The 16,348-nt window shown below is 40.3% G+C and overlaps 1 protein-coding gene across 1 annotated transcript in view; it reads right to left on the minus strand.

The window, feature by feature from the left end:
- Nucleotides 1-16,348, minus strand: part of TENM1 (teneurin transmembrane protein 1) — a 777,891-nt gene that overhangs the window by 133,956 nt on the left and 627,587 nt on the right. The window contains exons 18-20 of the mRNA XM_049644834.1: nt 11,138-11,257; nt 4,635-4,896; nt 1,873-2,140 (exon numbers count right to left, since the gene is read on the minus strand). Coding sequence (XP_049500791.1) covers nt 1,873-2,140; nt 4,635-4,896; nt 11,138-11,257 — 650 coding nt within the window. The remainder of the gene's footprint in view (nt 1-1,872; nt 2,141-4,634; nt 4,897-11,137; nt 11,258-16,348) is intronic.

Here is a 16,348-nt window from a genome sequence, read left to right on the forward strand (position 1 = left end):
TCAGGCATCAGTATAGCTGAGTCACCAAGGAGGGAGGCAGTGGCCTCTTGCTACAGAGAGGGACAACTGGAGCTGTTTGACAAAACAGATGCTGGCTTTCTAGAACTACGATGTATCTTCAGCAAGGCTGCAGTTTGCTAGTGCTTTTTCTTGTTCTTTCTTACTTTCCCACGTCTTTACAGGAACTGCCCGCTGAGGAAATCTGAACCACTCTATGTTTCTTGCATTCTAATACGGTCCAACAGAGGGGAGTTAATTATTTAAGTATATGAGGGTCTCTTGGGCAAGGATTCCCCTCACCCCCGCTATTAGTTTTCCTCTGGAAAGAAAGGGAGGAAATTGATACACTATAGTCTAAAAGATGTATGGGAGTGGTTCTATGATAGACCCTTCCAAGGGAGGATATGAAAATATCTCCTCTGGAGAACTTTAAAAATAGTCTTCTCATCTGTCCAAGGGTGGTTTCCACGAGATATTGCCTGAAGACACAAGAATCAATGGCTCCCGACTGTGACTCCACAGACCTGTGTCAGGTTCCTTTAGGAAGTTTTCACTGTCTTCCTCAGAGTGAAAAATAAAGACATTGCTGTCTGTCTGTCTATCTCTCTCTCTCATCCCGAGCATCAGTATTAGACTGCTGTCATTTTTAAAGATAGAATATTCCCTTTCTTGATGTTAAGATATCCCTCTCCTTTATGAAATTATGGTAGTGGTAGGTAGATTGTAGTGGCTTCTTTTCTTTCTTTTTAAAAATATTCTTGGGGCGCCTGGGTGGCTCAGTCGGTTGAGCGTCCGACTTCGGCTCAGGTCACGATCTCGCGGTCCGTGAGTTCGAGCCCCGCGTCGGGCTCTGGGCTGATGGTTCAGAGCCTGGAGCCTGCTTCCGATTCTGTGTCTCCCTCTCTCTCTGTCCCTCCCCCGTTCATGCTCTGTCTCTCTCTGTCTCAAAAATAAATAAATGTTAAAAAAAAAAAATACTCTTACTTGGCAAAATCAGAAGTTGGCAAATCTGTTTCAGTCTAATTTTTTCAAATGTTGTTCGTCCGACGGGTGCCTGGGTGGCTCAGTTGGTTAAGCGTCTGACTTCAGCTCAGGTCATGATCTCACAGTTCGTGAGTTTGAGCCCTGTGTCAGGCTCTGTGCTGACAGTTCAGAGCCTAGAGCCTGCTTCACGTTCTGTGTCTCCCTCTCTCTCTCTGCCCCTCCACTGCTCATGTTCTCTCTCTCTCTCTCTCTCTTTCTCATAAATAAATAAGCATTAAAAAAAAATGTCGTTTGTCCGAGAATTAAGTAGCTGAAAACCATAGGCTCAGAGGACCTCTTAAAGTCCCTACAAAATTCTAGGTTTTAAAGCCCTGAAATAGAAAATCAAAAGGACTAGGAAGGTAAGATGATTTTTTTTAAATGTAACCTACTGAAGTAACAAGTTAATGGAGTCTAACTATCTTAGACATAAGAGACAATACGTGGAGATGCCTAGAAGTTAAAATTTTGTAGTTTCTAAGTGGAAATGACAGTCTAAATGTCAAATCCAAAAACATGGCCTAAAGAACGCCACACCAAAGGTCACAGTTAGAAGGCAATATTCAGCTCTGGAGACAGTTACAAGTCAGATAGTGTGTGATTCCACGGGTACATAAGCCATCAGGAAAGGAGAACTGAACTAGTTTTGAAGCAAAAATGTGTCAAAAGGGAACTCTAAATAGGCCCAAAGAGAGGGTTTGAGTGAAAAAAATGCTTTAGATCCTTTAAATAAAAGACAGTCGTCATTTGTCCATATATAATTATTCCACATGTAAATTAATACGCAACTAGTATTTACGGTGTTGTGCAACACAATGCTGCTATTCATACGGAATTAGTTCAACATACCCAAAGCCTCTGCCAGGCCCCAAACCTTCTGTCCGTAGATGTCGGTCTTGTTCCAGGCAAACGTGTAGATGAGATTAACTGCGGCAGGAAACCACTTCTGTGTGAGTCGCCCTTCCACGGCTACCGTGAGATGGACTTTTATCATTCCCACGGGAATGGTTGAATGTGTCAGAAGGATCCGAAGCAGGGTTTTATAGCCGGGGGTGCGGCTGCTCAGGTAACTCAGCCTCACAAAGCTGGAAGGAATGGGGATCTCCTCTTGCACCACCTGAGAGAAAAAAAGGCAGATTGGCTCCTGTCACTGGTCACAGGTAGACAAGGATGATTTCTTCTCTTGGAAACACACCAAAGGAGAGAGTTTAAAGGGATCTGTGGATGTCAAGGCAAGAATCTGTGAGGCCGTGTGACCACGGGTTTCGAATTTTGCACTGAGTCTGCGTGGGGACAAGACATCCAAGCAACCCTGACGACTGCTCTCCTTTTTTTCCCTGCCAGGAACGACTGTGATAAGAACAATTTTGGTTTTTCCACAGTGTTCCAAAAATTGCTTAGAAGGAGTTGGAAAAGATCACACTGCTGAATGTCAAGCATTTCAGTGCTGTGGGCTCCATTAAGGGGTCTTTTTCTTATATACACACACACACAAAATCTTGTTTGGTGTGTTAAGTCATATATCACAAAACCACTGCTGTAATCCTTATTCAGGCCAGGCTCTCTAGGAGGAAGGACTCCAGAAACAGGCTCAGCAAAGTGATATTTTATGACAGAGATTATGGTTTCCCCAGAATTAATCTTTACTGATGCCATCAAACTTGTCTTCTTTGGACCTTTGGAATGACCTTGAGGGCCAAATTTTTAATCAAATTTCGCTTACATATTTCTCTGTGCTTGGATATACCAAGAGCTGGGAACAAGTTTTTCAAAGTTGGCACCTATGACTGAGAAGCAAATAACTCCCATTACTCCTGTGCAAATTTTATACTAAACATTGGTCCCAGAATGAAAATAGCACTTGGCTTCTTTCATTAATTGCTATTACTTATTTGTTTATCAGCACAGATGGAGTTAAACAACCAAAAGTGGTCACTAAAACTCAATCTGGTGTTCTATGACTTTCAACTTTCAAAACCCAGTTGAAGAAAGAGCCTATTCGATACACTTAAGGTGACAAGAATTGTGTAGATATTTCTGTGCCCTCGTTCACGTTTAGCTCAGAACCTTGTCCCTTTTTCCTTTTCTAAACCAGTGCACATAGTAGACCTGGTTGTTAAACACACGGTATCTCACATTGTCCAGGATTTCTGCTCATTCTTCCTCTGAGAACACAAGCCCCTTTTGTCTATTCTTGGCCTGATTTTTCTTCCTCTACATTAGCTATTTGATACCAGAGCGGTCTAATGGCTCTGACTTCTTAGATGGTGGCAGAAGTACAATAGTGAAGGCTAGGGTGACGCTTACCACTTTAGCATTTCATTTCCCTATGGAAATGTGCAATCGTAGATCAATCTAAAAACTTTGGTGCTGAAAGAGACCCACGCTTCCTAATGACAAGTATACAGAAATTGGTGTACCAGTCCAATGCACTCATTGAATAGAGTCTTGTTGGGGCACCTGGGTGGTTCGGTCGGTCAAGTGTCTGAATTCACCTCAGGTCATGATCTCGTGGTTCGTGAGTTCAAGCCCCATGTCGTGCTCTCTGCTGTCAGCACAGAGCCTGCTTCGGATCCTCTGTCTCCCTCTTTCTCTGCCCCTCCCCTGCTTGTACTCTCTGTCTCTCTGAAAATAAATAAACTTAAAAAAATTAGAAAAAAAAAGAATATGGTGTTGTTTTTGCTTCCTTTCCAAGGGACAAAAATGGAAAAGACAGGAGGGACAACTCACTGGACACCTTTTCCTGTACAGCAGTATTTTCTAGGAGCTTTTCACAAGTGGTATCCTCTGGGCACTGCTAATAGCTGCTGGGAATATTGTGATGGAAGAAAAACCAAGTCAACCTTGGAATGTCCATTTACTTCCTCTTGAGTATACTTCTTGAATTCTGGATCTGTATGACTTATGGGTCCATTTTGGGGGCTTCTGGATTTAACTATCATTATAATGTTTCTACAATGTGATGAGAAAACTATACTAGAGATGTTTGAATGGCTTACTATCGAGATGAAAACATGGAATACTCAATAAAGAAAAATTATCAGGTACTATAAAATATAAAGGTACAAGAATATGTCTCCCTCTGGGCTATAAAGCTTGAACACTCAAAAGCAAAGCTTTAAACAAAACCCACAAGCTTGAAAACTACCTTTACCAAACACAGCCAAACAAGAGGAGCTGTCATGACTATTAAGAACAATGGCAATGGATACAAACTGGACAATGGAAGAAAACTAGATTTCTTAAGGAGCTTTAATTTCAGAACCACAAACGGTCCTACCTCATTGATTATACCATTGTCACTATTGAGCTATCCAGCTAGCTTTGTTCTTTAGAGCACAGTGTTCATTAGGTCAAGGTTTGGGGTTTAATTCTCACGACAGCTAGTTCACCTTGCTTTGTTCTATAGCCACAGATAGCACCCTGTAGTGCTGGCCAACCACCCTGCAAATGTGTGCCAGAGAGATTCCATTTGAAAGCTTCTCTTGACAAATGGAGGGCAGTTCATTACAGGGCTGGCCAGAGTACCAGGAAAAGGAATCTAGCCATTATATGTTGCTGACCACCCCACGATACTATGATTTTATACATTCGAAGGCCGATGTACCCACCTGCAGCTCAGGAACAATAGTTCCCCTCTCTGGACAGGACCCTCCAAATGATGTGAGTGGTGACGGAAGCACAATAGGGTTTGGGCTAATAAAGTTGGAGATGTCGCAGGATGGTGGGTCTGATACAACTCTCTGCATGATAACTTTCTCTACCACAATAAACTGATTCCAAGGCAGCCAGAGTGTCCTCTTCTCAGACAGGAAAGGTGAGCGGTCAAAGATTAAGATGACAGAAATACCTCCAACGGCTACGAGGTCAAAGCTGAGAAGGAAAAATATATGACAGTTTCAATCAAATGAACAACCAAAATAAAATTCAAGTTAAAATAATAAGTAATTTTAGTGCACTTTCCTTCCTTTGGGACTCAACTACATCCATTCGTATTTCTATTTTGTAAATTCCCTCTACCTAAATGTATGGATGGCTTCTTCTCACTATCTAGGAGATTTCTGAGAAAAAACTCCGTATCACCAGTTGATATTCACCCCAAATTTGTAAGCCAATTTTAATACTACCTGAGACAAAATCACTGCACGGATTTCTGCAAAGCCGTGTCTTACATCACTGCTCCCCCTTTGTGCTAGAGATAACAGAAAGATGACCATTTAACATCCAGCAGCATCTTTAATATGATGCATTATTCATCTTCAAGAAAAAAAATCCTATAATGTAACTCAGGAAAAGTAAAGAGCCAAAAGGTTAACGACCTTGTTCAGAGTCACAAACATAGTGTCAGAAATCTGGTGGTGTCTTTTGAGATGGCATTTACGAAACCTGTTCAGTAAAATTTGCTTGAACAATACCATGCCTGAACCCTCCACATCTGGCTACCCACTTCGGCTCCTGATTCTACTCGAACTCTACATTTAGGATTTCTGGTGCTGTCTAGAATGCCTCTTGGTTTCCTTTTGCAAGACAGCCTGTAATGGACCCTATCCATCTCCGCTGACAACACCTTCCATATCTCTGACAAAGCAAGACTACCTCTCCTGTAAGCCAATTCTGTCCATCACTTGATGTGGTATCTGACATTACTCTTGCATTGGAGCATAACAGACTCAGATTCCAGTTCATTCTGCACTAGATGATCCTACCTTACTTCTCTTGTAAGTATAATGATATCTTTGAGATAATGTACTTGGAAGCATTCGAAAAGCATAAAATACTCTGTAAAAGTAAGCTAATGATAAATTATTACCATTATCTCATAAAAATGGATAAAGGGCAATGAGTTGCTCCTTAATATTCAAAGCAACTTAAAACCACAGTAGAGAGATGTAAGCGATTCCCTGCATTAAAAAAGATCTTTCTGTAAAACATTTTTTCAATGATAGAATGCCCTGATAGGGACTCAGACTTAATTATGGATAGCTTACTACTCCCTTCATATGACATTTATTATATTTATTATAGCATTGCCAATCATGTCTTGTTGCAGAAATCTTCCAGATAAAGATAAATGGACAGTAACAAAGGATGGCTAATACTGTATTTTGTATTGTTACTATTTCAGTCGAGTAGCTGTAATACTGAGGCAGTTTCCAAAAAGAGGATTTGAAGAACTACAATAGCTATAGAAAATAATCTAGGTTTGAACTAAAAAAGGAAAACCAAAATGGCTTATGATTTAAGACAGAGAGGCTGAATTCACAATACAGAAGCAGTTTAAGGCAAGTACAGTGGGGAAAATCCCACACTAGTGGTCAAGAGACCTTTCCTCTAGTTCACATTCTATGTTGATTTACCTCCATGTCCTTGGGCAACTTTGCTTTGCCCAAACCTTGGCTCTTGCATCTTTAAAACTAAAGTGGTTATTTATTTGAAAACAAAAACAAACGCAAACACACACACACACACACACACACACACACACACAAATAAACATCCAAACAAAAACATGTGTACCTGAGAATTATTCTTTACTTCTAGAAAGATTAAGCAGACAGGGCAGGTTTCTTGTTTTGTAGAAATAATGAGGTTTTGGCTTCATACACACCTGGGTCTGAATCCCAGCTCTGCCATGTTAACTTTGTGTGTATGGACTAGTTATTTAACCTCCATGGATTTCTCTTTCTTCATTAGTAAAATGGGGCTGATATGATCTATCACCCAGCTACTACTGTAAACAAGTGAATAAGGTAAAGACTTAAGGGTCAAGCACACAGCAGAGACTCAACAAATGTTAACTTTCTTCTCAAATCAGATCCATTGCCTTATTACATTTACAGATGTTTTCTCTTTCAGTTCAAATGAACTCTAGGCCAGCTTTTGATTATTACCATATGTGGATACTGATTTTTCTTAAAGTTTATTTATTTACTTTTGAGAGGGCGGGAAGGGACGGGGAGGGGGGGGTGGGGTGTGGTCAGAGGATATGAAGTGGGCTCTGTGCTGACAGCAGAGAGCCAGATGCACGGCTCGATCTCACGAACCACGAGGTCATGACCTTAGCCGAAGTCGGAAGCTTAACCAACTGAGCCACCCAGGTGCACTAGCAGATGCTGATTTTTAAGTTCTTCTGGGGACTTCCCCTAGGCTTCCTGTGATGGTTTAGTTTTATACGTCAAGTTGGGCAACAGTACCCACCTAATCAGACACTAATCTAGGTGTTGCTGTTGAGGTACTTTGTAGATGTGGTTAATATCTACACTTGGTTGACATTATGTAAAAGATATTACCCTTGATAATATGGGAGGGCCTCATCCAATTAGTTGAAAGACGTTTAGAGCAAAACTGAAGTTTCTCTGAGGAAGAAGGAGTTGTTTCAAGACTGCAGAGAAAGCGTCAACTCCTTCCCAAGAGATTTCAGCCTACCAGCCTACCCTACAGGTTCGAACTTGCCTATGCCCACAATCACATAAGCCAATTCCTTGAAATCTCTCTCTCTGATGTATATATTTATATGTATATATGTACACACACACACACACACACACACACACACACACACACACAGGTTCTTTTTCTCTGGAGAACCCGGACTGATTTTTCTTCTTACCACCTAGCTGGCACATACAGTAAACACTGTCTGATTGGCTCATTAACTGCCATGGAAGTGGAAGGTGGATCTGTGGCCAAAATTCCATCTAAATCATTCCAATGCCAAATAGCACGTTCCCTGAATAATTCTTTGAGATTTCCCCTATCACAAATGATCTCCACTGGCATGGGTCATTAAAAACAAGTCATCAAGGGGTGCCTGGGTGGCTCAGTTGGTTAAGCATCTGACCCTTGATTTTGGCTCAGGTCACGATCTCACGGTTCGTGAGATGGAGCCCCACGTCAGGCTCTGTGCTGACAGCATGGAACCTGCTTGGGATTCTCCCTCTCCCTCTCTCTCTGTGACCCTCCCCTTCAAGTGCTCTCTCAAAATAAATAAACATTAAAAAAAAAGAACAGGTTATCAAGTCATATGACAGTATAAAAGACCCAAGGGAGAAAATGTATTTGTTTGGAGACTTCTCAATCTCTATAAGTCAGACCAGTCCTAAGCACAGATGGAAGACTTTGGAAGGCTATGTGAAATGCTTATCTCTGCCTTATGGTATCCATAAATCTACAAATTCTTGCCTTGAAGGGAATCAGAGGGAACTCTGTTCATTTTCCAAAGTTGTCCAAATAAAGTTCTTGAGACCTTTAATGTGTCTCAAGAATCTTCTAAGAAGTTCAGTGCTTACCTATTTTGCTTGTCAGTAGCTGAACTATAAATGAACGTTCGTTCTCTTTCAAAACCTTACTGAGCACCTATTACATAATCTAGGTTGAAGGTGGCTAATCATAGAAGATAAGAGCCAGATTACTTGAGCTCAAAGTTTGGGCTTGACCCTTGTTAGCTGTGTTAATTTGGATAAGTTTTCTCATCTGCCAACTGGGGAGGATAATAATGCCTCCTCTCTCATAAAGTTGTTGTGAGGATGAAATAGATCAACATTTATGAAAATGCCTGGCACATAGTAGATACTCATTCATATTCATTTTTCCTTTAGAATTGCCTTTTTCTAATATTCTGCTACTTTGGCCTCTCCCAATCTGCATGTCTAATCTCTTCTTACTTTGAGAGGGCTCTGTCTTCCACTCCCAACCTTCCTTCTGCTTTTTATACATCACTTTGGTCCCTTGACCTAGAGTTTTCCTGGTTCTCTAGGGAAAGTTGTCAATTAACTTGTGCCAATGGATGATAATGGGGGTAATTAGTTCTACATCCCACATAACATATTTGCATTTAACAGGGACTTTTAGAGTCAACAGCTTAACCCAAAGCTCTGATACCATTGGTGGGAACTATAGGCAAAGTGGCAGGCAGGTTGGACTGAGATCTGGAGACAGAGGGCGCTTACAGCTTCTTACCTATCACACTCTGACTACTAGGTATTTAAATGCTAATCTCAGCCTTTCTATAATCCTTTTGCTCTCAGGTATAGTTTCCTTATGAGACTCTGCTTTTAAAATGTACTTACTCAGTCTGAGATAGCAACAAGCAGAGACATATAAATGGAAACGCCCATCACACTGTCACTTTATGTCTAAGAGATGACAGTGGGACAGTCTGCTTGGCATTTGGGGCACAGATTTTGAACAGTTACACCCTTTGCGGAGCCTGAGGGGAGAGTTATTGCCAGAGGGGACTCTGACTATATCTGTCATCTACATAAACCTAGTTCTCACAGAGAGCTCAGCAGACCAGGGTCTTGGCATTTTACTTAAAACAAAATCCACAAAAATAACAACAAAAATTGTTCCTCTTTAATGTTTTCAGTAAACTGGAAACAGAAATTTTTAGATTTTTTAGACATTGTTTCTCTTAAGCTCTTTTGTAAATATCAAATAATTCACTGAAACCTTTATACACATGCTAAAAAAAACTAAGGGCCCACGAGTTCTCCAAGAGAACTCAAATGTCTCTGGGGACACATTCTATTTAAAGAAATAATCCATTTCTCAATTTCTGGCACATGGCTGAACATGTTGGCAAGGGAGAGGCCACTTTTGTGTACCAGTTGCTGGTGAATGAACTACCAAAATTTCATCATTTAATTCAATTGGGAGAAAGGTCCACTTGAATTAGTAGAGAGCTCCAATTATGGGTCATTTGAAAGGAAATGTACTTTTTATAGCTTATATGTATATAAGCAATGGGTGTGTGTGTGTGTGTGTGTGTGTATTCAGACTATCTGTACCCAGAGTAGTTTTGCTGAGCTTGTTCTAATAAATAGATGGCTAGTTAATAATTAGCAACTTAATTTACATGCGAATCATTTATATGATTTACTCAAGTCTTAAAAACAGTTTGTTTTCTTAAGTATGTTAAAACTCTTCCGTATCTTCTTTAACCAATCTTTATAAGCATTTTCTTGATAAGCAGTTGAAAAAATAAATCCAGCATATCCCAGGTTGAACAATTAACAATTCTGAAGTGGTTAGGACTAAGGTTTGATTGTTGGTTCTTGAAATCAGATTCTCACACTGTGATAAAGCTCCAGCCAACATCTCTTTATGTGACTACCAAAGCAGCTTGTTGTGAGCAGTTATTTTAAGGGTAGCCATCTGGAGACTAGGGCACCTCAAGGCCATTATTATGATGTTCCTGTGAGTCCTAAATAGGTACCTTTAAGCTGGACACATGGGCCTATTCTGAACAATATTGTCTGAACAAATGTCTATCTAAACGATAAACAAAAATGTTTTTGTGAGCAAATCCTTTTCTGGGATGAAAAGATTTTACTTAGTGGTCTTGCTTCCCAGGTCTCAGAGAACCTGAGAAGCCCTTAGAGTAGCTTGGTGGTTGATGTTGAAGTTAAATCACTATACTTATATAGACACCATTATATCTTAATGAGGATGAATTCTGTACTTTTGGAAGAAACCTTTTGGACATCTTCATTTCTTTTTTTTTAAAACTCTTATTTTATTTTATTTTTGAGAGAGAGTGCAAGTGAGCAAGGGACAGAGAGAGAGAGAGAGAGAGAGAGAAAGAGCAAGAGAGAAAAGCGGGCTCACCCAATGTGGGGCTCAAGCTCACCTGAAGCGGGGCTTGAGCTCACCCGATGTTGGACTCGAACTCACAAACCATGAGATCATGACCTGAGCGAAAGTCAGATGCTTAACTGACTGAGCCACCCAGGTGCCCCTGGACATCTTCGTTTCTGAAATATTTTGAGGCTGCCATGGGAGAATAGCCTAAGTGTTCCACGGCTCCCTCTTTATCACCTGCATCATCTCACTGAATTTTGAAGCTGGATTGATTAATGGAATTGGATGAAGGGTAGAAAACTTTGCACATGGCCAAGGTTTCAAGAAGGCTTGAGTGATAGTGCATGGTTAGAAGGGAAATATGGTTTGATTTAGTTGGGGAATAGAGGAAATAAATATCACCAATGACTTTCCCAAATACAGCTCGAAGGAAGATGGGTTTATAAACACTGCATCAGCTGAGCCCTGGTTTGATTCACAGCTAGAAGTCAGTATTTGGCCCCCACAACGATTAGAAGCAATACTGACGTACCTTCCATCTTGCCGGCTGATGGTAAACCCATAATCACTGTGATGCAAGAAACTAACATTCACCCCTACTAGAGGGGTTCCATCTACAGCCACCACTTGGCCTCGAATCACACAAGCACGTCTGCAACACAAGATCAAAGGCAAATATAAAAGCATGTTACAACTAGATTCTAAAAGCCAAGATGGAGAAACTTTGGAAAACACAGTCAAGTAGAACAAAGAAAATAGTAATTTCACCAACCAGTAGTAACTACTACTAACATTTTGAGAATGGCATGTATATCTTTTTTACCCATCAAAATTGGGTAAATCAGTATAGATTTGTATCCTGATATTTTTAAGTTAACAGTGTATTGTTAACATTGTCCAATATAATCAGAAATTCCTTAATATATCATTTGTTATTATACAATATAGCCTTAAAACAACATATTCTTTAACTTGTTTAATCCATCCTTTATTTTAGGACATTTAGTAGTTTCTTAACTTTTCCTGCATCGAATCTCTTATTATTTTCTTGGGAGATAGTCCCAGTTGTGGAAGAATATTTTTCTCTTATTAAAATTAAAATTGATTACATTAATTAATACATGAATCTATCGTACATATGACTCAAGTCTCTGCTCACCATCCCCCTCCCAGATCTTAGTCTTCTCCTCAGAGGTAATTAGCAATATCATTTTGTTGTGTGCATTTTTTACACATTGACATATGTAGGTGTGAACATTTTTAAGGCTCTTGATACATATTGACAAATTGCCTTTTCAGGAAAAACAATTTTTTAATAAAGCAGACTTAGTTGAGTAAACTTTAAGAGTTAGTCTGTAAAAGAGACATGGTCCTTGGCTACAGCATTCCATTTCTCTTGCCTGATTGAAATAAAATAGTTCAGGAGATTTTCCCTTTAAAGAAAGGAGTTTCACCCTTGCCAAAAAAAAAAAAAAAAAAAAAAGAGTTTCATTAAATTAGCCCCTAAACAGGGCTAGCTCCCAGATATAATCCAGTAAAATGTGTAGGTTTTCTAGCCTGGTCAAGTTGTAACAAATTTCAGGAGCTTGACAGTTAAGAAGAGGGCCCAGGAGCGAATTCCAAGCAAAGAACTTTGCTAGTCTGCCATTATTGAGGGTGGCAGAGGGGGTGGGGGTGGGGGCGGGGGAAGGGGGATTCAAATCCTAGCTTTGGTAGCCCTGAGCTCTAGAATGTGCATTTTATAGCTGGAGTTGGTAGTGTTGAGGAACGTTGAGCAAGGTCAGTGATTTTATTCCTGGAGTTAACGTTATTTTTTCACCACGTGGGATTCAGTCAATCCAGGGAATCTCAAGTTTGGATTAAAGAGGGCCATGTTATTTGGGCAAACATGACTTTCCAAAGTAACCATAATAATTCCACCCTGGCATTATACCTTCTTTGAACAGAATTAGCAAGCTGAGGCATTGTATCTCAAGGCTCATGGCCACAAAGATCATTTGAGAGAGAGAAAAACATCTCTGAAAATCAAGACGGTTACCATCCAAAGTTTGTTTTATATATTATAGCCAATAAACTTCACTACTAAATTCTATCACAATCAGATGAATTGGATATAAGTTATGCTAATAGGATTTACCCTGCATTACCTAAGGTCTTCCCCCCAAACAAACTATAAGCCATTAAGTACTACACAAAAGTAAGCTCGCATTAACTGTTGCTATTGGTGTTTTTGTGTGTTGAGCTCCCAGACCAACATTCCTAGTTCTGACATAAGACAGTAGCTTTCTTTTTTCCAGTGAGCTGTGCATTTTATGAGTTCTGTAAATCATGGCTCTGAATGGTATGCAAATGGCATATTGTTACTTGCTTTGCCTTGTCTGATTCTCCCAGTCTTTTGGGGGGAGATTTTGACAGTTTGAGATTTTGAAATACCATTTGTTCTAATCGAGAAGACACTTATTTGAAAGTCATTGAATTCTGGATTTTGAACTAATCCTGATAGATCTGGTCCCAGGTTCTAAGTCCAATGTAACAAAAACATGTAGCTTTATACAGTAACCTTTGGAAGGTCTTTATAGAACATTCGACAAGGAGGGTAGAGACTAAGTAGAAACAAGCTGAGAAAATCTCCTGCAAACTATATAGGGATTGGAGCTAGAGAGGCTGAGAAGAGATACTCAAAAATCAGTTAAACATGTCTTCCTGAGCCCTAAGTGCTGATGTCTTTTTGCGGGGGTAGGGGGTAATTCCAAACTTGCCAAGGCTCTACCAGTTAACAAGGTGGCCTTTGCAACAATAAAGCCTACCTAGGTGGTCGCTGATTCCCTTTTGGCAAGACAATTCTACGCATACTCATTTTATTTGTTCATATTAATCCAGACATTGTGTCTTCCCACAGCTGTTCTAGGCTCAATTATTTTTGTTTTTATTTTGTCAAGCCTAGTTGGCATTATTTGCTCATATTTTATGACAGACACAGACGTGTCTCTTTTCTTTGCTGCTCTTTTATTTTCTATACAGTTTATATTTATGAAGGATCCAGGCTGGTGAGTGAAAGTCTCATAAAAGTCATCATTATTCTGTGCATTTCTCTTGGATTCCTCTCTTCCTCCATTCTGTGCCTCATTCTGAGTAGTCTTGTCTTTTGAGTCTTCTGCTCTTTAATATTCCTCCTATTTTATGAAGCACATGGATTTGTGTGATAACGACTCATCAAAGTCATCATTATTCAAGACACTGTCTACCTGTTCTTCTTCTCATTCATTTCACTCTTCATCATTCATAAATAACGTGCAAACTTGTCTTCCAACTACCCTATTTTTTTATTTCTCGTATTTTATGATGCACACCAACTTATAGCATGATAAAGCCCCATAAAACTTATTATTCTACATTTATCAGCATTGAACTCTCTTTGTAATGTATTAGACTTTAAATGTTCTAAGATTTCCTGCTGCATTTGCTCCCATTATTTACACACTCCATGTCATCCATTTTTCACAAGAATAACTCTTAGCTCCTTTCATTCCTGGATTACTAGTACTTACTTTAATCTTCGACCAACATCAGTCATTCTGCATCAGTGGAAGTTGTCTAAATTTCGGGACGGTATTAAAGTAGTTTTAATTTGCAGTAATCTTGATTGGCACCACATGCAGAAATCTAGGGAAAACATCTTCCTAGGCAAATGCTCCATTTCAAAAGAAAGCTCTTGAGTCTGCTTGCTTCCCCAGGCTACTCCTGCTCCAGATGGCCCTTAGGGAGCCTTCAAACATACTCTTGCAAATAGGATGTATTGTGCCACTTTGTTTAGCTCAACTGCTGTTTTGTGCACTCCTAGCTTCTAAACTCAATTATTCATAATTGTAGATGGTATCCTTGTACCTACTTTATTTTTCCTGAGTCACACAGCCACTGAAATGTACTCTCCCCCCCCATTTACGTCATCGGTTGGGATTATGCTTCTCCTATCCCAGGCGACCTGTAGAATTCATCTTTTTCCTAGGTTAGGCCCTTGTTGAAGCAGTGAGCTGGGTATGGCGGGGGGCTGGCTTTGGTGGGACCACAACTTTACTTTCTGTGCTCTTCATCATTCCGATTGTGGGGTCTCCCTGTTTCCTCTCCCAGAGAGTCTCTGGTGTCTTCAAATCACCACCTAAAGGAAGTATTTGTACTTGGCCTGTCCCTGGCCCGTCTTGGGGAAACATCTTGAATTCTTAAATTTTTGCCACATCAAAACTACTGTCAATGTGAATCCTAATCCTTCAAGGGCCTGTCCTTTTCTGAAACTTTTTAAATTAAATATATGGAACTGAGTCTTTCAAATCAGGTAACAGAGGCGACTGTCAAAAAGCTGGCTCTGCAAATGTGTACAGCAGGTACGCGCCCAGCGTGACGGTCTTTTGTGTGGATTGTGTGTGCGTTCGTGTACTTGGTGCTCACTCTCCTTCTTTGATTCACAGACGTGACTGGGATGCTTTCCTTCCTTGAATCTTTCAGAACAAGAACCTCTCCCTGCTGATCTGGATTAGAGCAAGATGAGCTTGAACTTAGATGGACATGACCAATGTGACTTTAGGAACACGTACGGGGAAGATCACCCCTCCCCAAGTGTTTGTTTTCTCTTTCTGTGGAGAATACAGGCTGCTGCCAAGCTGTCTAACTCACTGTCACTATGCTAACGCGGCAAGCCCGAAGGAACCGAAGGAACCGCTTCTCCCTTTAACTAAATGCCGCATCCCCTAGGCGTCTGGAGCTCGGTCTGAAGAGCAGGCATCCTGGGAAATGCAAGTCAGAATACACTTTACCCGGAGCCTTATTTAACTAACAAGCTGCTTGTTAGACCATTCTGATGCAAAAGGTCTAATTCCTCCTGTATTTGCTATTTTCATGGCATAGTCAAATTATCCCTAGCCTTCAATAAACTTTTGGTTCCTTTCTCCTCTTTTCTTATTTGCTGTCTTTTGTCTTCAGTGTCAAATTTCCAATATTCATTCAACACCTCAGGCAAAAACATCAACCTCAAGCCCAAGAGCTGGTTTGAAAAACAACGCTGAAAACTAAACTGCTGAAAGAAGATGTAATTTACTGCATTGTATTTCTGATTAAAATGTTTCCTAAGGAAAATGAGGCGCCAGCCGGGGAAGTTGTAACTATTTGCTTTTGTTGCTAACCTGAGCACAAGCAACCTTTGAAGGGTAACATTCAAAATCAAGGTCCTGGCCAGCAGGGGATCTAGCGGCAGCTGGGCAGGTTAGGTTGTTTTCTCCGTAGGAACAGATGAAATCCTTTCCAGAGCTGACAGCTCTGGTCAAGAGAGAGTGTTGAGGACCGGGATGAGAGAGGCCGTGTGGGTCCTCGGCTCACCAGTGCTGGAATCCTGCCCTGTAAATTCTTGTAGGAGTCGTTATTTGGGACAGAAACCTGCGGCATAGGAGGTGTGGCTCAATGCTTCCCGACATCCCCGCAGGCTTATTATATTGTCAAGTTGCACGGTTGTAGATTGTGTCACTTGGGCTAAAACAGCTCATCCACTGCCATCATGTACTGGAGAAAGGCTCTTCTCTTTAGAGTGTAATTCAGGAACTGTGGTATTGGTGCTCGGTCCCTCCCGGTAATCTTTCTCATATACAGATCAGTGGTTCTCAAACTTTTTTTTCTTTAAAAATTGTTTAATGTTTTTATTTTATTTTATTTTATTTTATTTTATTTTATTTTATTTTATTTTATTTTATTTTATTTT

The sequence above is a fragment of the Panthera uncia genome, chromosome X (assembly GCF_023721935.1).
Source record: "Panthera uncia isolate 11264 chromosome X, Puncia_PCG_1.0, whole genome shotgun sequence".
NCBI lineage: Eukaryota > Metazoa > Chordata > Mammalia > Carnivora > Felidae > Panthera > Panthera uncia.